This window comes from Malassezia globosa (assembly GCF_000181695.2).
Source record: "Malassezia globosa CBS 7966 chromosome Unknown mgl_sf_14.1, whole genome shotgun sequence".
NCBI lineage: Eukaryota > Fungi > Basidiomycota > Malasseziomycetes > Malasseziales > Malasseziaceae > Malassezia > Malassezia globosa.
In genome coordinates this window covers 116,930-140,162 of record NW_001849856.1, presented here as the reverse complement: position 1 = coordinate 140,162, position 23,233 = coordinate 116,930, and the positions used below count along the sequence as shown (strand labels likewise).

The 23,233-nt window shown below is 51.6% G+C and overlaps 12 protein-coding genes across 12 annotated transcripts; 7 read left to right on the top strand and 5 right to left on the bottom strand.

Annotated features, from left to right (window-relative positions):
- Positions 1–53: 53 nt before the first annotated feature.
- MGL_4121 (uncharacterized protein) lies at positions 54–572 on the top strand (the record flags this gene model as incomplete). The annotated part of the gene is made up of 1 exon (XM_001728734.1): positions 54–572. One exon carries the CDS (start codon positions 54–56, stop codon positions 570–572), a length of 519 nt encoding a protein of 172 aa, XP_001728786.1.
- A 343-nt stretch (positions 573–915) lies between these two features.
- On the bottom strand, positions 916–2,562 carry MGL_4120 (uncharacterized protein; the record flags this gene model as incomplete). Its single annotated transcript, XM_001728733.1, has 1 exon — positions 916–2,562. The coding sequence occupies one exon, from the start codon at positions 2,560–2,562 to the stop codon at positions 916–918; it is 1,647 nt and encodes a 548-aa protein (XP_001728785.1).
- A 1,604-nt stretch (positions 2,563–4,166) lies between these two features.
- On the top strand, positions 4,167–5,336 carry MGL_4119 (uncharacterized protein; the record flags this gene model as incomplete). Its single annotated transcript, XM_001728732.1, has 1 exon — positions 4,167–5,336. One exon carries the CDS (start codon positions 4,167–4,169, stop codon positions 5,334–5,336), a length of 1,170 nt encoding a protein of 389 aa, XP_001728784.1.
- Positions 5,337–5,663: 327 nt separating this feature from the next.
- Positions 5,664–7,715, top strand: MGL_4118 (uncharacterized protein; the record flags this gene model as incomplete). The annotated part of the gene is made up of 1 exon (XM_001728731.1): positions 5,664–7,715. The coding sequence occupies one exon, from the start codon at positions 5,664–5,666 to the stop codon at positions 7,713–7,715; it is 2,052 nt and encodes a 683-aa protein (XP_001728783.1).
- A 398-nt stretch (positions 7,716–8,113) lies between these two features.
- Positions 8,114–9,001, top strand: MGL_4117 (uncharacterized protein; the record flags this gene model as incomplete). The annotated part of the gene is made up of 3 exons (XM_001728730.1): positions 8,114–8,117; positions 8,172–8,327; positions 8,379–9,001. The coding sequence occupies 3 exons, from the start codon at positions 8,114–8,116 to the stop codon at positions 8,999–9,001; spliced, it is 783 nt and encodes a 260-aa protein (XP_001728782.1).
- A 2,756-nt stretch (positions 9,002–11,757) lies between these two features.
- MGL_4116 (uncharacterized protein) lies at positions 11,758–12,371 on the top strand (the record flags this gene model as incomplete). The annotated part of the gene is made up of 3 exons (XM_001728729.1): positions 11,758–11,999; positions 12,028–12,115; positions 12,159–12,371. 3 exons carry the CDS (start codon positions 11,758–11,760, stop codon positions 12,369–12,371), a joined length of 543 nt encoding a protein of 180 aa, XP_001728781.1.
- Positions 12,372–12,470: 99 nt separating this feature from the next.
- MGL_4115 (uncharacterized protein) lies at positions 12,471–15,599 on the bottom strand (the record flags this gene model as incomplete). The annotated part of the gene is made up of 1 exon (XM_001728728.1): positions 12,471–15,599. One exon carries the CDS (start codon positions 15,597–15,599, stop codon positions 12,471–12,473), a length of 3,129 nt encoding a protein of 1,042 aa, XP_001728780.1.
- Positions 15,600–15,979: 380 nt separating this feature from the next.
- MGL_4114 (uncharacterized protein) lies at positions 15,980–16,767 on the bottom strand (the record flags this gene model as incomplete). Its single annotated transcript, XM_001728727.1, has 2 exons — positions 15,980–16,560; positions 16,602–16,767. The coding sequence occupies 2 exons, from the start codon at positions 16,765–16,767 to the stop codon at positions 15,980–15,982; spliced, it is 747 nt and encodes a 248-aa protein (XP_001728779.1).
- Positions 16,768–17,890: 1,123 nt separating this feature from the next.
- Positions 17,891–18,445, top strand: MGL_4113 (uncharacterized protein; the record flags this gene model as incomplete). The annotated part of the gene is made up of 1 exon (XM_001728726.1): positions 17,891–18,445. The coding sequence occupies one exon, from the start codon at positions 17,891–17,893 to the stop codon at positions 18,443–18,445; it is 555 nt and encodes a 184-aa protein (XP_001728778.1).
- Positions 18,446–18,532: 87 nt separating this feature from the next.
- Positions 18,533–19,738, bottom strand: MGL_4112 (uncharacterized protein; the record flags this gene model as incomplete). The annotated part of the gene is made up of 1 exon (XM_001728725.1): positions 18,533–19,738. One exon carries the CDS (start codon positions 19,736–19,738, stop codon positions 18,533–18,535), a length of 1,206 nt encoding a protein of 401 aa, XP_001728777.1.
- Positions 19,739–20,112: 374 nt separating this feature from the next.
- Positions 20,113–20,838, top strand: MGL_4111 (uncharacterized protein; the record flags this gene model as incomplete). The annotated part of the gene is made up of 4 exons (XM_001728724.1): positions 20,113–20,122; positions 20,471–20,536; positions 20,591–20,738; positions 20,787–20,838. The coding sequence occupies 4 exons, from the start codon at positions 20,113–20,115 to the stop codon at positions 20,836–20,838; spliced, it is 276 nt and encodes a 91-aa protein (XP_001728776.1).
- A 486-nt stretch (positions 20,839–21,324) lies between these two features.
- Positions 21,325–22,858, bottom strand: MGL_4110 (uncharacterized protein; the record flags this gene model as incomplete). Its single annotated transcript, XM_001728723.1, has 6 exons — positions 21,325–21,344; positions 21,397–21,595; positions 21,647–21,733; positions 21,798–21,878; positions 22,196–22,287; positions 22,444–22,858. 6 exons carry the CDS (start codon positions 22,856–22,858, stop codon positions 21,325–21,327), a joined length of 894 nt encoding a protein of 297 aa, XP_001728775.1.
- Positions 22,859–23,233: the final 375 nt, after the last annotated feature.

Here is a 23,233-nt window from a genome sequence, read left to right as displayed (position 1 = left end):
ACAAGCTCATTTGCGGACGCTCGTTTCGTTCTTCCGACGTCTGCGCCTTCAGAATGACGCGTCCCATGATCTGTGGCGAAGATACACCCAAGGCACCGTTCCCCGTCTACTTGCGCGGCACTGTCGAGCATGGCTATGGGCGCGGAAGTAAACAACTCAATTGTGCGACGGCAAATTTACCTATTTCTGCGCTGGATGATCCCGTCAATGATCCACAACACCGTTTGCACGAGACAGGCGTCTACTTTGGTTACGCACAGGTGCGATTCCGCGACGGTGCGCCTCATGTTGCGGCTGATCGAGAGATATATCCTATGGTCATGAGCCTTGGCTGGAATCCACAATTCCAGAACCAGCAGAAGTCTATCGAGGTGCACATCTTGCACAACTATGCAGCTGACTTTTATGGCGAGGATATGCATGTGGTTGTGTTGGGCTACATCCGGCCGGAGCGCAAGTACGCGAATCTTGAGGCGCTCATGGATGACATTAACATTGATAAGCGCGTTGGCCTGAACTCGCTTGATAGACCGGCCTATTGTGCGTATCAGAAGGAGAATTGGTTCTCGTAGAGATGCGCTATGTTCACCTTGAGGCGTAGGGGTGCGGAAGGGGGGGGGGAAGGCGTATGATGCCTCTTGTATAGCTGGAAAATGTGAGCATGACACACATACATGACGATGCGGAACGGATGCGTCTGATGTTGGTCATGGATATTTTTGAGAAGCCGCATGTCGATTCGTTTAGCACGCGCAATAATCCGTGAACGGCATCGTAAGCAGAGCCGCAGGGCTCATGTGTGTCGCCAGCTCACGATTGCACGATCTACAATCTGCTGACGCAACTGCGTGCGTGTCTTGCGGTTGGTTCTTTCTCGCAACGTTCATTCACGGTCTATGTGTTTGCTTGTCATTATTACACTCGGCCAGTCACATCAAGGTCATGAACTTTCTCGTTGACATCATTCACAATGTCCGCGTACGACATCCAAGAGAGACGCTTCCGATCTCCCTGCGCATTCGACACTGACGCTGGTCGCAGGTTCGGCGATGCAGCATTGAGAGCACCAGGCACTTGCAAGTGCGAGGAGCAATTCTCCGAATTGGACCATGAAAGCGACGGCTGCATGGTTCGTGAGCTACGAGGGCTCGACACCGATGAAGCAAAGTAGTTATTCGCTGTACCCGTACGTCCGAATGTGGGCGAATCACCGGGTGCGCCAGATGGTGTGGCGTTGATGCCAATCACACTGTAGCGGAACTTGGAGTTGCGAGGATCCTCGCTCAATGAAAAGTAACTGTTCGACGTACCCAACTGGCTGCCGTTGGTGCTACCACTAGGCGAAGCCACTGCTGGTACAGGCGATGCAGGAGTCGCCATAGATCCCGGCACTGCCGCTTGCGCCGACGTCGTCGACGGCGATCTGTGAACGACGGCGTCCGCAAGGCCGTCGAGACTATGCATAAAGGTGGCAGCCTGGCCCTCGGGGATGACAGCGCCGTCGATGCTTAGGCTTGGATGATATGTGGACGCGTTGGGCGTAGGTGGTTGTTGCTGCGAATGTGTCTGTGACGGTGGCTGCATGTGCGAGCGTCGCTTGCCAGCCGCAGGACTTGATGGCATGTTGGGTATGCTCGGCAATAGCATCGATTGTTCAGAATGTAGGCGGCGATGGCCGTACGTTCGCTGGCGCGCCGACATGTGCGTGCCATCGTGGGATGCGCCGCGAACGAGCATTTCGCCGCCCGTACCTGTGCGACGAAGGTGCGGACGCATATCAGGTGATGCGTACGGTGACGAAGTCTCGCATGGCGACACGATTTCCAGGGTCGAGTCTCCCACAATAGCATCTGCTGCATCGTCCAGCACTGGCGGCACAGCTACGTCGATCGCTTCTTTGGGCGTCATAAGGTGCGGACTTCCGCACAACTCGATATCGCGCTCGAATATGTTGTGCTCTGGCGACCGTTGCCGCGATGAAGTTCGAGTCATACCGACGTACGACGGTCCCGTAGGTGAGCGAGGACTTGATATACGTTGCTGGGCCGCCCCAGGACTCAGTGCGTGCTCAGCGCCCGAACGAGCTGACGGCGACATCGGTGGTCGGTAGTATCGCTGTGTGCTCGCTGTATGGGCGCCAGTGCCAGTGCCAGCGCCATGTCCATAGCTGTGACCGTGGCTCGCAGTAGTTCCACCCGCAGAGGGGAAATAAGTTGATGTGTCGTCCGTGCGGGAGCTCTGGGAGCGCGACATTGAGACGGGACTCCAAGCCGGTGCAAGTGGTGGTGCAAACAGATGGACCACATTCGATGCCTGCGCGGGGTCATCGGGTAGTTCATTTGCACTGATGAGACGCGGCGATGCAGCTCCATTCGTTGGCGTGGTGGTGGCATGATGATCGCGTAATGGCGATGGTAAGAATGTCGATGATAGTCTGACAGGGCTCAGTGAAATGTTCGATGGTGCTTTCGACCTGTAGATTCCATGTGGATGGGGTAATGCCGTGCCGCGAACCGAGGACGACTCGTCCGCGGATAAACTGCGTGACATATCAGATGTCATAGTCGGATTGGAACGGACGAGACCTTCCATGCACTCGGACCTCTTCAACAGTGTTGATGGTATGCGCTCACTTTGTTAGCTGCTCCTTTGGCTGTTGCAACTGCCGTGGCCGACAAGCAATGCACCCCTCCTTCCTTGTATTCGAATGGCCGTCAGTTTAGGAGCCGTTTTGCACTATGGCGCGTTTCATTCGCATTGGCCGCACAGCCCCGCATGACTTGTCCCCTGCTCGATGACTCAGCACCTGTTGCATCGACCCGCGCGCGCGCGCGCGCGATGTGATTCCTCACCACTGCCTCCTCACGCCCCCATCCCTGTATAATTCCACGCATCGCTCGCATTTTGTCCTGCCACGTGATTGCAGCCATGGCGCCACAATTCGTCTTGAATTGCAGATGCCCTGCAAAGACGCAGTCGATCGATTTCTCTTGGCACATTGCATGGCTTGTGTAATACGCAGGGGTGCGGCAACGAATGCACGCCAAATGTGCTTGGGCGAGCCGATGACATATTGACAAAACCACTTTCATCATAGCTAATAGATGGCACATGCCTGTACATCATAGCTTCAACCAGCCACATGAACCTGTGTGAATGTGTCGCTCACTATGACGCTATTCACAGGGCGTGTGCTAATCCTATCTTTTTGTATATGTCGTCCTTTGCTATGGGACCCATCGCTTCCATGAGGCTTAGAACCCTCGCGTATGGGCTGGCGCTACATATTGTCGTTCTATGTAGAGAGACAGCACTTGTGCACAGAGCAGATCGCTTGAAGCTAGCTTGTAGTGGTGCATGGCTACTCAAGTGTGGCAAAAACACGATATTAACATAGGGCTAACTTACACGCGTGTCGGATCGTGCGAGAGTGGATGTCTGCCAAATCGTTGCTACATCTGATTTGATGACCTATTTTTTCTCATGCGTGGTCGCGATGTCGTCGTCCAAACGCTTGTCGCTTAGTACGCCAGGACACGCAGAGGCGAGCGGACCTGCAAGCTTGTTTCAGAGCCGACGCGTATTTCTACCTCTCTACCCTTACCCACTTGGAGGCGGAAACTCGACGCGACTGGTCCGAGAGAATAGGAAGAGGAGCGAATGAGCGTCATTTATCACGTGATACCAGCCGCCGCCGGTGCTGCCGTCGTCGTAGTGTGTCGTCATGCGCATCTTGTCGTGGAGCAACAAACACGTGTTTGTGTGTGCGACCGCTAGGGAACAAGGGAACGAGTGAGCGAGAGAGAGAGAGCGTGTGTGTGTGTGTGTGTGTGTGTCCTATTACAGGAGATTGGATCAACACTGCCTACTGGAGTACGAGTACTAGCAAGCACCAGCATACGTGGCAACACCAACTTCAAACAACACAATGTATAGTGGCTCGACTCGTTTGTACGTGGGTCGACTCGCACCTGCGGTGACGCGTGATGATATCGCAGACCTGTTTAAGAATGTGGGCGTACGTATTAAAGCTGTGTATCTGCAAGACTGACGCCTCCCCCACCACATAGCCGATTGTTGATGTGCGTGTTTTGAATGGCTTTGGATTCGTGGAATTTGACGATCCTCGTGACGCCGATTATGCCGTGCGAGACTTTGATGGCACTATGTTCATGGGCGACCGCATTATTGTACAACCCGCGAAACAACCTTTGCGTCGCGACCGTGATCGTGAGCGCGATCCGTACGGTCCTCCCCGTCGCCCACGCGGGTTTGATATGCGTGGTCCTCGAGGACCCCGGGGGCCACGTCGTGGTATGTACCGACTCATTGTGTTCAACTTGCCTCCAGGCACTAGCTGGCAAGATTTGAAAGATGTTGGCCGCGAGCATGGTCATGTCACGTTCTCCGATATCAATCCGAATCAACCCGATGAAGGTGCCTTGGAGTTTGAATCGCGCGACGATTATGAGCGCGCATTGGCGCGTATTGAGGGCACTGATTTGCGTGGCGCTATTCTCCGGGCTGAGCCTGATGGTGATTTGCCGCCTCTCCCGCCGCCGTCGTCCAGTGAGCGTCGTGAGCGGAGTCCCGTTGGGAGATACCGCGATGACTACCGTGATGAGCGTCCGCCTCCTCGCATGCGTGACGTCGGTTTGGATGATCGGTATGACTCTCGTGATCGATGGAATGCGCGTAACGATGATCGCTATGAGCGACGCGGTGGCTATCGCGATGACGGGCGCGATGACGAGCGCTACATGAGTCGATATGACAGGCGCGTTGATGAACGCAATGACAGACGCTTTGACGAGCGTGACGACGATCGCTATGAGCGACGAAACGATGACCAGGCTGATGCTCCTGTTGACGAGCGTGACGACGATCGCTATGAGCGACGTAACGATGACCAGGCTGATGCTCCTGTTGACGAGCGTGACGGCGATCGCTATGAACGACGTGACGATGATCGGGCTGATGGGCCTGTGAACAGGCTTGGCGATGATCGTCATGAACCAAGCCGAGACGCTACTGGTGATCCACGAAATGATGCGCACCAAGAAGATGGCAATGACAACCGTGGAAATGAGACGGATCATCGCCGTGATGAGCAGCGGCGCGAAACTAATCACGATGGTGACAACGATCGTGAACGTATCGGTTCGTCTGTGCCAGCGGATTCAGCAGAACCGCGTCCAGAAGAGACGCATACTGGTTCTGAGACCACCGACGAGCAGCGTCCTCTTCAGGATGGTGCAGCAGAAACACATGCCAAAGATGCCGCTGCACCACCTCCCCCGTCAGATGTGCAAGGTGACGCCGCACCACACGCCTAGGTGACATTGTCATTGACCGTTTTTATCAAAATGCCTCGCGATTGGTAATGCCTTCCTCCGATTGTATGGGGTCATGACATATTCCTATTCTTGCACGTGTAGACTCATACGTAGCCACCCTCCAAGATCGCGCGTTGAGCGAGCTCTTGTGCCCTCTCGCCATCGTTTGATCACGTGCCATGTGCGCCACACGCGCGAGCTCAGCGTTTACCTGTGGATAGGCTGACGCGGCATGCATTGGCGACATCGTTCCGACGCTTAGACCCTGGTTTCCCATTTCTGCACTGTGTGTGACGCTAGTCACGACGTCCACCGTCGTTGCATACCATGGATGCGACGCGAAGCACTAGTGCGCCATATCACCGTGGCGCATCGCTAGTGTCAAATGTAGCAGGACCTGCACTCGCGAACGGTGCATGGGTTCTTGGCACAAGCTCAGCCCCATTGCGTCTGCAGTCACGCATAGCTCCAAGCCAGGCGAAGTATTCAACCTACGCGAGCCGAATGCGTGCCGGTACTACGACTCTTATGCAACCGATCCAGCGCAGTGCAAATGAGCTGGACGGTACGTCGGTTCTTGGCACTCGAAGTGCTCGACAGTCCGTTTACTATGGCGAAGATGAATCAGATGACGACGATGAGGAGTCTGAGTATGAAGACGAAGAATTTAGCAGCTCTCAAAGACGAAAGCGTCGGAGAGGTGCGCATGAATCGCGGTCAGCATCCAGTCTAGATACACGTGTGGTGGATCCAGAAGCTGAAGCAGAGCTTGCAGCGCCAGGCAGCCAGCTGGGCTTGCCTGTGTCATGCGACCGGCTCGTGGTGCGACCTGCTAAGCGAACACCTCACACTTTTCCCACAGAGCAACAGCTTCAGCAGCAGAGTGAGTTTGCCGAAGTCCTAGTCCCCATCCGCATCGAGTTTCACACAAATACCCATCGCATCAAAGATGTATTTCTGTGGAATCTCCACGAACGTCTCATTACGCCCTACCAATTTGCACATATTTTCCTGCAGGATCTAGAGTTGCCGATGCAACCGTATGCTGTGCAGATCGAAAGTCTGATCATTCAGCAACTATCTGATGCTATGAGTGTTCTGGACCGAGAGGGAGATGGCATAAGCCGAATTCTCGATCTTAAATCGTCTGCACGAGAGCGCAAGCGTATTGAAACTGAGGTAGAAATGCAGCGGCGTCGTGCAGCTGCCATGCTTCAAGCTGCCTCGGCTTCTGATAGCGCTTCTCCGTCCGCCCCGCGCAAACGTGGACGGCCTCGAAAACACCCCGCGCCTGAGTCGAAGGAAGATTCGCCCGTCGTGCCACCGCAGCCACAGTCACAGCTGTTGTCTCAGCCGCCTGCGCCGACGCAGCCACTGTCTCAGGCTTCAGTGCCTGTATCAGGGCCGACAGCACATGCTCTTCCAGCAATCGATAATGACAGTGCTTCCAAGTCTGTCGACAAGGCCTCTATTCATGATGCTATCTCAAGGATCGATGCCGAAGATGATCTGCGAGTGATCGTCGAGTATGAAGTACAAATTTCTCGTCATATGTTGCGTGACCGCTTGGAGTGGGACCTTTGTTCAACATTGACGCCAGAAGCATTTGCCAAGACCTTGACAAGAGACTTGGGCCTTCCGTTAGAGAGTGGAGTGCTAATTTCCCATGCGGTTCGCGAGCAGCTTTTGCATCATCGACGTGCAGCAATGGAGCTGGGCTTGTTTGGCAGTGGTAAGATTTACAAGTGCATCATGGACGAGCTCTTGCGCATCGATAAGGCTGAGCGTGCATTGCTTCGTGCAAGTGCGAGTCCATCCGAATCTGGTCAGGGTGCGACAGGTGCTGCACCCTCAGAAAGTACCGCTGCAACGTCTGCTATGATGGATCTCGATCCGTTATCAGAGGACGAAGCCTTGCACCAACGACGGGCCATTTCTTCAGCTGCTATGACGAATGCAAGTGACATGGACGAATGGCATGGCGCCACACTCACACGCGACGACCAAGCGCCGCCTCATACGCGTAGCCGGCGTTTAGCTGCTGCAACACAATATGGGAGCTTATCGCACTCTCATGATGCTACGGCAGCATTTTCGGCGCCTTCGAATCTATCATCTTCTGCGCCGTTTCCTCCTTTCCCCAGCGCGGCATCTATCCCATTCCTTGTACCTGATGAATCTTTACCATTGGCTTTGAGGCGACATCAAGCTCTGATGACACTACGAGATCTACTTGCTGTTGGTCCTCGACCTCTCGAGGGGGCTTGGCGCGATTTTGCCGAAACGTCTGATTTTGGCCCGCTACTGGAGTACCTCAGTGAAGCTGAAATGGAAAAAATGGAGGAGGCAGACCTACGTGCCAGCCGGTATGTATACTAAGCAAATATTCTGGGCTAGGAGGATTGACAACTAACACAAATTTTTGCAGACGAAATCGGCGCGACGCGCAGCGAGCTGGGCGTTCCCGGCGCTAAGGCCCGATTGTACAAGCACAAAGCACGGCACGGCACGGCACAGCACCCAACCCTCTACTCCCAGGGTTCGTGGCAATGTGGAGGTGGGCATGAGGCGCACACCTCTGTCACTACTTGCCGTGCACGAGTGCGTGCACAGCGTGAACCCGTATACGTAAGCACCTTGGTGCATCGTTGCATCACGTGAATTATAGTTACTTCGTCCTTCACATGAAATATCACGTGTATACTAGGAACCAGCTCTTCTTGTTCAGGCGTGCGAGCGGTGCGTTCACAGTACTCTCTTGTCCATACTTGTTCAGCATGGGTATGTATGCTTTGTGCGACGTTTTCGGCTGTGTATGAATACTAACCATCGAAGCGGTTGGCAAGAACAAGAAGCTTTCCAAGGGTAAGGGTAATAAGAAGCGCGCTGTTGATCCCTTCACCCGCAAGGAATGGTACGACATCAAGGCGCCCGTGTTCTTCGAGAACCGCAACGTCGGTAAAACAATTGTGAACCGCTCTCAGGGTCTGAGTACGTATGGTTAGCCTCTTAAGGTTGAGCCGTCCCGCTGACACTGAACAGAGAATGCCTCTGATGCGCTCAAGGGCCGTATTCTTGAGCAGTCGCTTGCCGACCTTAACAAGGACGACGAGCAAGCTTACCGCAAGTTCCAGCTTCGTGTGGATGAGGTGCAGGGTCGTAACTGCCTGACCAACTTCTACGGTATGAGCTTCACGTCTGACAAGTTGCGCTCGCTTGTTCGCAAGTGGCAGTCGCTCATTGAGGCGCATCAGGACATTAGGACGACGGACGGTTACCTTTTGCGTGTGTTTGCTATTGGTTTCACGCGCCGTCGTGCAAACCAGGTCAAGAAGACCACATACGCGAAGTCCTCTCAGATCCACGCCATTCGCAAGAAGATGTTCGAGGTGATTCAGCGCGAGTCGTCGTCGTGCGACCTGCGCGAATTTGTGGCCAAGCTAATCCCTGAGGTCATGGGCCGCGAAATTGAAAAGAGCACGCAAGGTATTTACCCGCTCAAGGATGTGTTCATCCACAAGGTCAAGGTGTTGAAGCGCCCCAAGTTCGATGTCAACAAGCTCTACGAGCTGCACGGTGGCGCTTCGGTCGTGGGTGCTGAGGATGTAGGCACGAAGATCAAGAGCGGAGAGTTCAAGGAGCCTGTGCCTCAGGCCTCGGTCTAATTAGACGGAAAAAATGGGTCTTGTGTCCTATATTTGTGCCAAGGCAGGTGCGTCATGTCCTGCTGCATGTACCCTGCTCTGGTGTGATGTCGGAGTGGACGTAGGTCTCGCTTCCAGCTGCGTTTTGTTGGTCCATTTTGTAGCTGTCTGTTACGGGGCCAGCGTTACGATCCCATAGTTCGCGGTCATGCATCTAGTATCATGTTCGCGACTAGAGAGTATAAAATATACAACGAGATTGCATGAGCAGAAGTTCGGGAGGTTTTATGCAGTTGCCTCGCGGGAGGCGTGTCTGTGGGAAATACGCTGTCGAATATGAGTGATCTCACGGATGAGACCTAAAGCCTGAGTTTCCCATCGGGTTTGATCTTCATTTAATATATATATATTTTGCAATTCCGTAGAGCAAGGCCGGAGGCAAGTGGTACATAGAACTGATTTGCCTCAAGCGTTCGAGTATATCTTATGCACCATGAGAGTAACTTGCACGTTCAGGAGTGCGTGTTGAGACTGCTTTCATTTCTTTCTCTCCTTCGACAAAGCACCGCATTTGATTTAGACAATCAAGCCCCTCAGATAGAGTGTAACCCTAATTGTTTCACATATATAGTGGCATCATGTCACATAGTCATATCAAGCTTAGACGGTGATGAAGTGCTCTCACATTCCGGGGCTACCATTTATCGGGCAATACCAAAGTGCTCAATGAGCTAGGCAACGGTTCTATTTTGTTTTCGATGTTCCACATCTTAATCGGAAAGTAATAGCGCTGAAAATAGACGATGCTGGCCATTAGATTGCCCAAGGGAAAAAAAATCGGACTGTACGTGCCAAACCATTAGTGAGAGGATGGATTAAAAATGTGACTATAAGCGAAAACTCTACATGCGAAGCAACCATCCATCGTCAGATCTTTTTCGCGCTAGAGTATTTTACGCGTACAAATACGAAGCTAAATAAGCGGAAGATTCAGTTTTATCAGCATAAAATAGGGGCAGGTAAAAAGGCTTAACACTCTCGTTGAGGAGGAAGCCGAAAGGTAGAATCCTAATGTATGCTTTTCTCAAAGAGCACGCGATAGAGATGTCATACAAGCGGTTATAGACCCAGGAGCTTTATTGATATTTGCGTATTATTGGGGCTTAATTCTCATGGAACCAAGCTGTCCAACAGACATGGCACGCATGTAATTAGGTGAGGGTATAATCCCCATTGCTCAAGTTGAATAAAGCAACGGGAAAAACCTCATGTACCTACATAAGATTACTGCCAGACGTGCCTAAAGAACAAATCAATTTCGTTTAGGACCTAACGCGTCCATTAATGCTTGGTTTAATTTATACCCCACGCAAGCATGTAGCAGAGGTGATTATATTACCTACAGTTGACAAGTCAGGAATATCATCAGACATGAAAGTATATATATACAAGTTTTCACCTTGCTCATAATAGTGACGAGGAATGATTCAGAAGAAATATCGCGACTGAAAGCAGAGCGAAGATAGCGGCGCGCGTGAGGTTCAAAATACCTTCCTCAGCCCGTATCTCGTGGGAGCAATCGCATAAACCTCAGTATGACTTGAGTTCTAACTGGCCGTTATACGGTGAGGCAGAAATAAGTTTTCCTGGGAAAAGATGAAGGGGAACATAAGGCAGTGATTGCTCCACATCTGAGTTACTCGCACCACGTAAATTCTGCGATGTTTGGCATGTTCCTGCGCTAGACACGCAGCTTCTGATGGCTGTAGACGTTGAGTCATAAGCCTTGTGTTCATGCAGTCCACAGAAAGTAGGATCCTTCGACAAGTAGTAGCTAGAAAGACTTCACGAGAAAACCACGTTCATTTCCTGGCCGAAAAACGTAGAGCAACAATATCTTACATGGGCTAGACAAAGTAATCCATTAAGAACGGCCTGACAAATTTCAGCATTCATATCCGTATCGAGACAGGGGTAACACGCCAAGTAAATTAAAGTCCAGGGATGGTTGTAGCCTGCACTTGAGAGTAAATGTGAAAGCGCTTCTTTGGGATGACTCTAACCGATACGTTTCGGATGAACAACCGTACGACAAAACAGCACGGATAGTGGAACAAATACCAAATCTTAAATGTGCGATATAAAGGTACCAATCAACGACAAAAAAATCTCCTTTGCTTTCTAAAGCTAGTCAGGCAATCATGGCTGTACGAAATGAGTGCATGACCATCCCACGCGAAGTGGTTATAACCAGAATAGTCGTGCCGCGGTATAAGCCTCGCTTTTTATCCTGTTTGACAGTGTACTTGATCGTTGATCCTGTGCTAGGGATATTTGGCCGATACGTCAGAGCAGAACTCTAATCGTTGTTTTACTTATGAACCGAAAGGTCTTCTTTTTCTCGGGGTATGTCATTAGTACGTGCATCTGGCAAATCTCCTGCACGATTACAGGTCACGGTCACGTAAGGAGAGACACAATTTATGTGGAATAGTAAGACGAATAAACGGGTACTTCAGTCGAAAAGTATATATCAAAAATTTGACCGTGCTAAGACATTACTAGGCGCTTCCATGCGCTGATGGGCGCCTTGCAATATGTTTTGGTTCACGACACCTAATTTCCAGCGCTGTGCCTGAGAGTTATCTGGTCGTCACACGAGGGTACACCAGCCATATAGTCACGTGATAAAACATCGCGATCAGAGAGCGTGACGCGAGTGTCAGAAAGAGTGTGGAGCATCTCGCTTCAAGGTACTGCGAGCTTCTTACGCGCCGATGGCTCGGGGTGCACAGAAACGTGTCTCGCAAGCGAACCAGCGTGCAGTAGCCACTCTAGCATATGGATTCCTGGTGTCCAATACACTTTTTGTGCTAGCTGCTTGTTTGAGGCGTCAGACGAGCCCGTGGCGGACGTGGACGCTGTACGGCATAACAGAATTCCTTGCTGCTCTTATTGCATGGAAGCTCGTAGCTATGGCGCAGGTTGGAGATGATCTTTCATTACCGGGAATGACTGCGTACGTAAAGGAATCGTCTTATTCACAGGTATATGTTCGACTTTGTGTACATTACATGGTTTGTGCACGTCGGTGTTGCACTCGTATCGCGGCGGCTCTGGTGGACCTATGCGGTGGTATGTTTCTTTTTCTCGCGCAACATACAATTCACTTATGCAGATCCCAATGTACCTATCGTATTTGTTCTACAAAAATGTATTTGTGCCGTACATTCTGCCGAGGCTCCGTCCCGCACGTCATGTGCCACAAGGCGGGTACCGTGGGACGGCGCCATCCGAAGACAAAGGAACAAGTGTCAGCAAGCGGCAAGCCAAGATGCAGGCGCGCCAGGCTCGGGGTGGTGGTCTACGTGTGCAGACGCGTCGAGGCTAATTGCGTTGCACCTTTACATGCAACGCAATAAATGAATGAACAACCTTTTTTTTACTAGCTCATGTAAGCTCTATACGAATGAACGAACTAGGCAGCCCACTAGTTGGCAGGTCGCGATGGTTGTTGGTGTTGCTGAGGCTGCTCGATCTGGTCAGGAGGTGCAGGCGCTGAGGGTCCTGAAGCGGATGAGCCTGCTGAGGAAGGACTTGCGCCTGGCTTCTTTTTACGCTGCATAGCCAAGCGATTCGCTAACTGTAGAAGCTCAAGTTGTCCGGCCGTCAGCTTGACCGTGCCATGACCACCAGCCTGTTGCTTCTTAAGGAGCGTAATGAGTCCTGCTGCCTCAGGATGTGCTGCAAGGGCCGAGATGGCAGATAATGGATCGCTCTGCTTGTCGGCAGGCTTGGGTATATGGGGAGTTGACGTGGGTAAGGGAGCCATTTCGGATGTCGTGGCTTGGGATGGTTGGGACGTCGTTTGAAACGAAGCGCTAGGTGGAATGGATGTCTCTGACTTGGTTGCCACGGGAATACGGGGCACTTTCGGGGCTTCGAGTCGTTGTGCAAAGGATGATGTCGTAAAGGGCGCAGCTGTCGGCGTCGATGCAGACGTTGGGAGAGTCCCTGCGGTGGCCCGAGGTGCATGATTAGGGGCTAAAGTCTGGGAAGGCATCGTAGCGGAGGATGAACCTAATGTGGGTGTGGACGAAGGTGCCGGAGACACAGCGGGTCTGCTTGTCGCTGCTAATGACGACGCGACTGCTGCCGATGTAGATGCTGATGACTCCATAGAGGACGGCATCGATGACGGCGTAGGCGAACGAGCCGAAGCAGTTGTGGGCGCTACACCAGGCGAAGATGAAGCCTTGCGCATTTTGGCCTTGAGATGCGTGACCAAGTAAGTTTGTAAAATTTGCAATGCCTGCTGAGCACCGAGTCCTTCAATATGATCAAGTTGCTCACGTGTAAGATGCCCGAACACCGAGGGACTCAAGTACAACTTGCCTTGGTGGTGAGCGATCGGCGGGGTTTCAAGCAAAGACTCGAGCGAGCCTGGGGTTGAGTGTGCACGAGATGCACTGGACTCCGTCTGAGGCGGCACGCCAACGACTAGAGGAATGCGCGGCATGACCCGCTTGGTATCGGATGGATGCGGTGGGTGCGTCTGGTGCTGAGCAGCCGAAGAAAGAGTCGAAGATGCGGGTGGTGCTGAGGGTGCAGCAGACGAAGCAGATGTCGGGGCCACTGTGGGTACGGAGAGTGTCGCTGGACTGGCATTGACAGAGGGAGAAGTGGACAGATTTCTTGTTGATAGCAAAGCAGACGAACGGTTAGACGAAGATGACGAAGTCGAAGTGGATGGGACAGTTGTGACGACCGATGACAAAGACGGCGGCTTAAGGTCTGAACTGGCCGTTGTGTGAGCCGAGGTGGTATCGTCGGCATGCGCCGATGAAGGCTCTGGGCGTACAGCCACATGAGCTTTGGCTAGTTCACTTCCACTGAGCGTGTAAAAAATACCTTTTCCAGGCTCGTCAGGGCGACGGGGGATTTTTACGAATTCACGGCTTGAGCTGATGGTGTGACGAATAGAACTCTGCCAGTCACGGCCCGTTTTTCGGCCATTTTGACTGAACCATGGATACGTATTTTGAAGCCATTCATTTACTTCTTGCAGTGTGAGTTTGTGTCCTTTTCTGGAACATGACTCGGATGACAGGGCATTCGTAATAAGCTGTACATTAGAGAGATCAGGTTTTTGGAACACTGGCATAGACGAGTTCGCTGTAGCAGGGGAGGACTTATGTAGGGATAGTGGCGCTTCATCATCGTCATCATCATCCACAGGGATCACATTATCATCTCCGCTGGATATCGAGTCTTCGAGTTTTATACTCTTAGCTCCTTTGCCTGTACCCTTGCCTTTACCTTTACCTTTACCCTTTGTCGATGCTTTGTTCTTTTCCTTCACTTGGTCCTTGTCGCTTTCTTTCTCTTTGATCTTACCCTTGCCCTTACCCTTTGCTTTGTCGTGTAAGACTGTGCCGGAGGCAGGTCGTGCGCGTTTGGCATCATCCGAGGCCTCATCATCATCATCATCATCATCACGAAGTCGTTTCACAGCCGTCGAAGTCACCTTTGTGCGTGGTTTCAAAACAAACTTTGGTGGCCGTGGTGCATCCGTTGAGTTCAATGTAGTCGGACTGCAACGTAGTCTCTCTTCCTCGAGGTCTGCAGATATGCTGCCAGTCTCAGTCTTGGCGTGCGCTCCCGTTGAGTCAACCATGTTTGCACCTGCATCCGTATCCATGTCGGAGAGCTCAGACGACAAAGCCACGCCATCATCATTATCTTCGTCATGAGCTTCATCTTCGCCTGATAGAGCTGTGCCTTCATCCAAAGCAGCATTGTCCATAGAGCTAATGGGTGGTGGCAATACAAAATAAAACACACGCTCAGCAATCTGGATCTTGGTCCGCTGACCAAGTGGGACAACGCCATGTACACTGACCCAAACATCGTCAACAAAAGCGCCATTTCGTCCAAGTACTTCGAGCATGAAGCGACCCTCGGATCTAGGCATACTATCTGACGACGGTGATGTAGCCGCCAATGCAGAGTCGGACTGGTCGTCGTCAGCCGCTACGTCAGCGTCAGCACCGGCGTTAGCATTATTCGCAACAGGTGCGCCGGAATGCGTCCCTAAATTCTTCGAAGTTGTGGCAGGCGTCGCAGGAACTTGATGGTGCAAGACAGATGTCGGCGCGTACAGCGGTGCACGAATGAATTCTGGCTGAGCCGAGTAAAAGATGCGCGCGTGCAAACGTGAAATGGACTTGAGTGGACCCAAATCCACATCAACATCTTTCGGCGTAAACCAGGGAGCGGGAAGCGCAGAAGAAGCAGCTGACCCGCTTGGAGACGGCAAATGTGGTGGTCGGGGTGGCACGCCTTGAGGTCGTCGACCGATCGTGACTTGAAGCGTTTGGATATAGTACGAGAAGCCGGGAAACTCGAGCTTCGCATATGCACGGATCGGACCTTCTTGTGCAGGTGTCGAGGTGATGGACGAAGGCGTGTGACACATAGATTCCTGAGTCCAGGACGCTGAACGCGACAAGGAGCGAGAAACATCACCAGTCACACCATGGCTTGATGAGCTAGTCTTGCCAGGTGTGGAAAGCGCGCGACTACGCTGCGGCGGCACCGACGGTGCAGACACAAACATATGCGCCACCTAGACTGGTTGATGAATTCGTCCGAGTGTACTGCGTGAGGGGGATGTGTTTGTGTTTGCTTGCCGGGTGCCACAAGCACACACGGAGAGCTGTCTGCCGACGACGAGACACGCCCAGATGCAACGGATAGTGGCGTGAATGAATCGTGGATTGATGCACCGCGCGGCTCGTCTAGGAAGTATGCGTGTCATATTCCTCCATCATCTACGACGTGCCGACAAGTACACACACTCCACAAGCGCTAGGCACGTGTGGAGTTCCGACCTCAAGTGCATTCGAAGGTCAAGGGCAGGCTGGCGTCGGAACATCAGATCTTGGGACAAGACTATGTGAACGCATGAACGAAGGAGAAAAGACACTGGGATCGAATCTAATCAAATGATTCATTAGAGGCGCGCCGGCGTTGTTTTTTGCGTTTATTTTGTTTGCGTTTGCGAGCTTTGTCCCAGTTTGATTGAATTACGCTGGGTGAAAGCTCACGAGACACGGGTTTGGTGCCTTGCTGGGCCGATACATGGGACCAATTCTGCTTGATGAGCCATTCTAGACGTTGACTCAACTGTCGACGCGCAAGCTCGCGATTCTGTGCACGACTGCGGGTAAGCTGGCACGTAATGCGTGTACTAGTAGGGATGTGAACAAGCTCCACGTTCGTAGAAAGCTTATTGATGGCTTGACCGCCAGGGCCTGATCCTCGGATAAATCGCTCGCGAATATCACGCTCATCGAGATCGATTGGCATTTTTTTCGATCCGTCGCGAGCAAACGCGTAGCTTCCTGCCGAGAACCATTCTGGCACAGTGCCGGGAGGAACACGATCGATAGTGCGGGTCGCAGGGGAAGCAGGATCCGTGTTTTTTTCATGTACAGTCTCGGTAATATGTTGTGCTTCTACTGTACCAGCACTCGCTTCATGTGTATTTAGGCGCGATTCAGGAAGCGGGAATCTAGCTGGGAATTAATATTTGTGCTTGCACTTTGAGCATACGTACAGACCTGCCTCGTCTTCCAACCAGCATACAGTGTCTTGAACACCATGTTCGAATGAGTCCCATTCATACCTATCGAGGCTTTCGTCGGCAGCATCCTCGCGTTGATGTTCAATTCTGTGTACTTCGTACCATGGTACTTGGTGTTGAGCTTGCCACGCAAGTTCATCTGGCGTCCAAGTTACACGAACAGGGAAGGTCGCCTCAAAATCGAATTCTCGTATGTTTGAGCCACCGAATAGATGTGGATAGCGCTGCTTGGCTCGCTCCATAGATACAGGCGGATTTATGAGTTGCAATGCAGATAAGGGGTAAGAAGAAGCGTATGCTTCAGCGATAGGACAGGTGGCTCCATATGCAATAAGGGCAGGAGGAAATGGCGGCGGCTGAACGCCGGCGGCACTCTGGGCTGGACTACGAAGAGCGGCAGCCATATCTAGTAGAAGAAGAATGTAAGCGACAGTTCCACAGCAATAGGTAGAGAACGGATTCAGTTCACGTACCTTTCTCCATGACTTGAAGAACATTGGCCGGGTCTCGAGTTGGGAGTTCTGGATCCAAATCGAGAAAAAGAGCCGAAAATCCATGTTTCTTCAGGTGCTCAAGCCACGGTGCATAAAGTCTAAAGGTGTAAGTAACAGGAACGCACACATACATAGTGGCCTACGAGAAAGAGAGAGAGAGAGAGAGAGAGAGAGAGAGAGAGAGAGAGAGAGAGCGAGAGCGAGAACGTACTGAGATGCAGGTTGATCGCCAGTCCATCGAGGTGCAGAGAGGAATAAAAGTGGGGTAGGTACCTCTCGGTCTGTCTGAGAATCCGCTGGGACAAATGACAAGCTGGAGAGCCATGCCCTAGGCTGCCGGTGCCGGCATAGCATATGGGCCACGAAAGCAAGCCCAGTGCGCGGCGGACGAGTCAAAAATAATGACATGGTCTGCACAGAGCTTGCTGATGAATAGAGAGGCGCCGTCCACAGCGATATCGACTCGCACCCACTCAGTCAGCTCCAAGTCCTCCCTGCGCTTATTCCTGGGCGCATCGACGCAGGGGGGCAGCGAGGATTTTATCACGTGGAATTGGAGAAGGCGTATTATGTCCGACGAATCAATCTCATTCATGGACGTAATCGGTCGATTTAAGAGCGGCTGCCAGATCAAAGCAATTTCTATGACGTCCTATTCTCACGACCAGCGCAGTACGCACCACGATGTATGAGCTTCCGCCGAAGGGAGACGTGTGCACTGCGCAGAAAGAACATTGCTGCTTTTGCTTCGCCGTCCTACGTGCGTCCATGGGACTCAGCGCGATACCACAAGCCGATATTCCCGATGCTGAACTGAATGTGCCTGTCTTTGTGTCTTGGTATTTAGAAAACGATGCTGCGCCGCAAGGCAAGCAGCTTCGCGGCTGCATCGGCACATTCGAACCACATCCATTGTCGCAAGCATTACAGGTCTACACAATCCAATCAGCTTGGAATGACAAGCGGTTCGAGCCCATTCGGCCAGCCGAGCTGGAAAAATTGCAGTGCACAGTCAGTTTGCTTACACCATTCGAAGAGTGTAAGGACTTATTTGATTGGGAAATGGGTGTGCACGGTGTGTATGTCAGTTTTGTTATGCCAGTGGGTGGACAAGCTATGAGTACAACAGCGACATTTTTGCCAGAGATTGCACCAGCTCAAGGCTGGTCAAAGCAAGAGACGATCGTACATGCCATTCTGAAGGCCGGCTGGTCAGGCCAAATTACCGATTCATTTATGCGCAACGTGCGTTTGTGGCGCTACAAAAGCACTACAGCTACAGCCACATATAAAGACTTTGTTGCGTCTCCTCTCCATGTGTGAAAAGCGAAGTCGTATCCATAGTCGTTCTCTATGCATTCTCTTCTTATTTACTAGACACGCAAGAGGGTTGAGTCGTACATAATACAGTTACGATGAGACATCATGGTTATGGTTATGTGGCGACTGAGTCTGGGGTGATGGGGGTGAGGGCTCTTCGGGATGTGTGTAACCAAAGAGCATATGAAATGAAGGTCTGGACTGTAGGAGACGTGCAGGTAGCTTGCGATCCGCATGTGGCGAAAAAGACGTCGAATCTTTGTCTACCTGTCCCGTACCTGGCATGCTGCGGTCTGGGTCGGCACGCAGAGTTGTGTCAGCTTCGGCAGACTCAGAGGCAGCATCAACGGGAAAGAGCGATTGGCTGTGGCGCGAGGCCCTTTCGGTCAACAAATTCGTCGGAGAAACAGACATATCAGCCTTTGACAGACTCGCATCTGATGTGCTAGGCAAATTAGGAGATGTAGGTGATGGAGATGAAGCAGAGCGTTTGGAAATCATTGGTTGCAGAATAGAAAACAGCTCGTTTTCACGTTTCGGTGGTCCGTACGACTGGAAGGGGTCGGGAATTGTCGCCATGATCGATTCAAGAATAGGGTCATTCACTGCCTTCGATGAAAGGCGATCAGCCATATCAACCTGTGCACGGACAAGGAGCATGACTTTTTGTGCAATCAGGTTCCAAGTATATTCCTCATTCTCAAGTACCTCGGTATAATGCTGAGCTTTGATTTCTTCCATATCATTTACCTTGCGCTGGAGTTCACTAAGCATTGTACGGAAACTCGACAAGTCACGATGTCGCTGTCGGTCTTGTTTTTGGTACTTTAATTCAATACCCTTGAGAATTTGGCTTTGTTCAGACATGGTCTTTTCATGCGCAAGCTGCCGGTCCTGCACGGTCTGACGATATACATCCAAATGACTCAGAAGCGGAATCGAGAACTCTTTCCAGAACGTATCACATAAAACTTGGTCGTAATTAGATTTCAGGTAGTGTAGACCACAGGCAGCTTGAAAAGCAGCGCCACATGCATGTGCTCCTTTCAGCGACGAGCAGTCCTCTAATGCAGCTGCCATATCTGCAGATGCCTTCGACATTGCCGACATGCATGAAGTGAACGTTTTGGACGTCTCTAAAAGTCGTTCATAGGCGTGCAAAGAAGCACTTATGTCTGTACGCCGTATATACACAGGGGGCCGATGTGGCAGATCCACATCAGATGGATGACTGAGATGACTCTGTGTCCATATGGACGGTGTGTAGAGGGATGAAGATCCTGATACGCCTTCCATGTTGCTTACTGATCAAGTACTGCAGCAAGCAGGGCTATGTGATGCTAAGCTTTGCTCGGCAGGTCTGGATACGGTAAGGTAAGATAAGGCAAGACAGAGTAATGGCTAAGTTTGCTTCGTGTTTTGGTGTGTTGAGTCCAATTAAAAGTGGAGGCGTCATCCACAGCACTATCTCTAAATCTTGAATATTTCTTGTGGACGGCGGCGTCGACAGGAGCGGGGGGCGGGGCATGGGCCAAATAATCCACGCAAGCGTGCATACAACATGGACACATTTGCAAATATGTCTTGCGGTCATCAACACACACTCGAATACGCTCCATTCCAGGTCCTGTACTGTCGCGTCAGTTGTGTTTCTTGTTGTACGTGTATGTATGTGTGTGTGTGTGTGTGTGACTCTCGACTAAGACTTGTTCGTTTGGAATTTCTCTTGAATTGCACTTTGATTGTTCTTTGCATACGCGCAGTCTAAGTAAGAATGGTACATATTTGTGACTTGCGCTCCATCGTATATGTAAACTAACGCGTGTGCATGTACAGGCGGATTCGGAAATTAGAGAAGCATTTGCCCTGTTTGACAAGAAAGGATCAGGCACTATCGCAAGTGAGAACCTTGGCGATCTTTTGCGAGCATTGGGTCAAAACCCGACACAAGCAGAGGTTGCCAGCTTGGCGTCAGGTGCACCCAAAGAGAGTATGTTTGCTGATTAGTGGCATTTCTAACCTTGCCAGTTGATTACAATACATTCACCAACATCCTGAACCGTCCCAATGGATTTAAGCCGGCTGGAACGCCAGGTATGTACTCCAACATGTAATTTGCATACAGGGAATTTCAACTTACCCGCCCAGAGGAATTCATTCGTGGTTTCCAAGTGTTCGACAAAGATGGCACGGGTCAAATTGGCGTCGGAGAACTCCGCTATGTGCTTACAAGTTTGGGTGAAAAGCTTTCAAACGAGGAGGTCGATGAGCTACTGAAGGGAGTTGCTGTGGGCGAGTACGTATTGAATTTTCATTTTGCACGGTGAAAATCTCACACGAGCAGGGATGGCAGTATCAATTACGAGGCTTTTGTTCGCCAAATCCTATCACAGTAATGCAGTGTTCCTAGTTGTGATGTAAATGCATAGCTTGTGTAGCTTGTGCATTTGATTTTTGCAAAATCAAACAGTCCGGATTGGTCACACTCGAGGATCGCTGGAACTTGTCTGAGTACAACACTGCAACTGTGCGCCGACGTGCTGGCCATGAAAATCCACGCTGCAGATCAGACGAAGCGCGCGCTCCTACGCAGACGCCAGACATGTAAATCCACGCAATCCAGTTTACATGTTATCCAAACTTCACTCGTCGTTTGAGTATGAACGATATTTTGGAATATAGGAATAAAGAGGGAGGCGCACTAAAACACGCTACGACCTCACCTCCTATGACTATGGGGCAGCGAACACTATGTCTACAATGCTCGCGAATTGCGGACACGCTAATATGCAAAGTAGGTCGCCTGCCTTCATTTTCTTGCTTCCATAACATCAATACCCGCCGAGACGCGTATCAAAGCATGCAAAAGCCTGTGAGCCAGTTTAGTCGTTGCGAGCGCGCGCTTTCAAGTGTCAGTTTCTACATGTGACTTCATAGCAACCGATGAAACGTACTGTAAACGAGCTGGCCGTGGTGGTGGATCAATGGCTTAATCTGACCCTCACGCTCAAAGTGACGGATCGCCAAACGAGCCAAGGAACCATTGATCTTCAAGCGGTCAATCAGCACACTGGGCGTAATCATCTTGAAGGTTGGCACCTCTTTGATGACACGCTCGTACAGGACCTTGTCGAGGTAAACAGCGTTTTGGGCCTGGTTCGCACGTCAGCCAACTGCTACATACGCGGATGCACCTGTACATACCTTGTCCTTGACCTTGCCCTTGGACCACTTCTTCTTCTTGCCTGTCTTGCTGGCCGCGGCCGCGATTGCAGACTTCTTAGGAGGCATCTGTTGCCGCGTTAGTTCAAAATGATTCAACAGGCTAAGCTCGGCGTGTACCGCACGAACATACCTTGGCTAAGAGGTCGTTGGGACGAAACCCGTTAAGACGACGACGCAGCCACTGTGGCCCTTCGTGTAAAACTACGATTTCCTGGAAAATGTACACGTGACAATTTCGGCCGAGTCTACACCACGAGTTTAAATCCTGCGCCCTGCAGGTATATGGCAAAACAGAGGATACTAAAGAGTGATGGCACAAGCTCCATCCGGGCAACAGACAGGATCCAAAGGGTGCCAACCGCTGGTGCCCGAGCCATTGTAACGCCATAGGAAGCCTGGATAAATTAGATGTGAGTTTCCCGAACGAGCGCTTTAGCGGAGAAGCCCGAATCACCAACTCCCCCACTCAGGGTGCTAAGGCGAGCCAGTGGAGGCTGGCTACTAAGGGCGTTGAGGCCGCATACGTACACGATTCACCAGGTAGGCCATGTAGCAACCAGCGAGTGTACCGAGCACAAACATAACGGATTGTATGAGCCACCGGCGCTTTTCGCAAAGGTCTAGACGAGTGTAAGTGCGAAGGCGAGAAGAAGCCCCTACTTGGAGCATCCTTGACACGTACTCCACGCAATTAGCGCAATGAGAGCTACAACGTGCACAATCGTGTCAGTGGCCACACACACAGAAGCATTGTGTAGTCCTAAATGCATACGTACGAGGCATACGAGCTAATATCTGCTGGATTTCATTTGTCAGTGAGAATTCCTCATTGTATTGTTTCTGTACAAGCAGGCTCAGGATCTCGAAAATGAAGAGAAAGGGGATACTCCATGTAATCAAGTCCAGGGTGAATGTCATTGTACCTGATAGTTGCGCATCCTCAATTTCTTCATACAAATCTTTCGCCGTATGTTCTTTATAAGACGGGTAGTCTAGGTCGATTTCGCCGTCATCATCGTCATCATCGTCATCATCCTCCACGTCAGAATCATCCCAGGCATCGAGCACCTGCTCATCCTCTAGCTCAGTAGTCTCGTCATTTCCGGGAATGAAAGTATTTTCACGCAGCGTCTGTTCTTTGGGACTTTGCAGTGACGCAGCGTCGTCATCCACATCTTCAATAATGGCCATGACGATTCTTCCGTGCGCACAGGCCGCTTTGGATCAGCCCAGATCGCACAAAATGCGCCCCGCGTCGCGTGTGGAAACGCCCCAGCCCTCACTGGACCCCTCCACGCCCCGGTGAGGGGGACAAGCCACTGGGGAAGAGGGGGAGGCGAACTACCTCCACAATGTCGGCCGAACAGCCATGGTGACCGGAGACGGCCGGAGCGAGTTGTGCGAACGAACGGCAGCAGGGCTGGACCCGCAGGCGCCGGCCCGTTGCGTTCGTCCAAGCCACATACGAATTGTAGACAACCATGGCTTCGAAGGCAGCTGCCGTCAACTTCCACAAAATCTTGTCGTCTGGTCTCGGCAAGGAGACAAGCGCGCAACTTTCTGTGT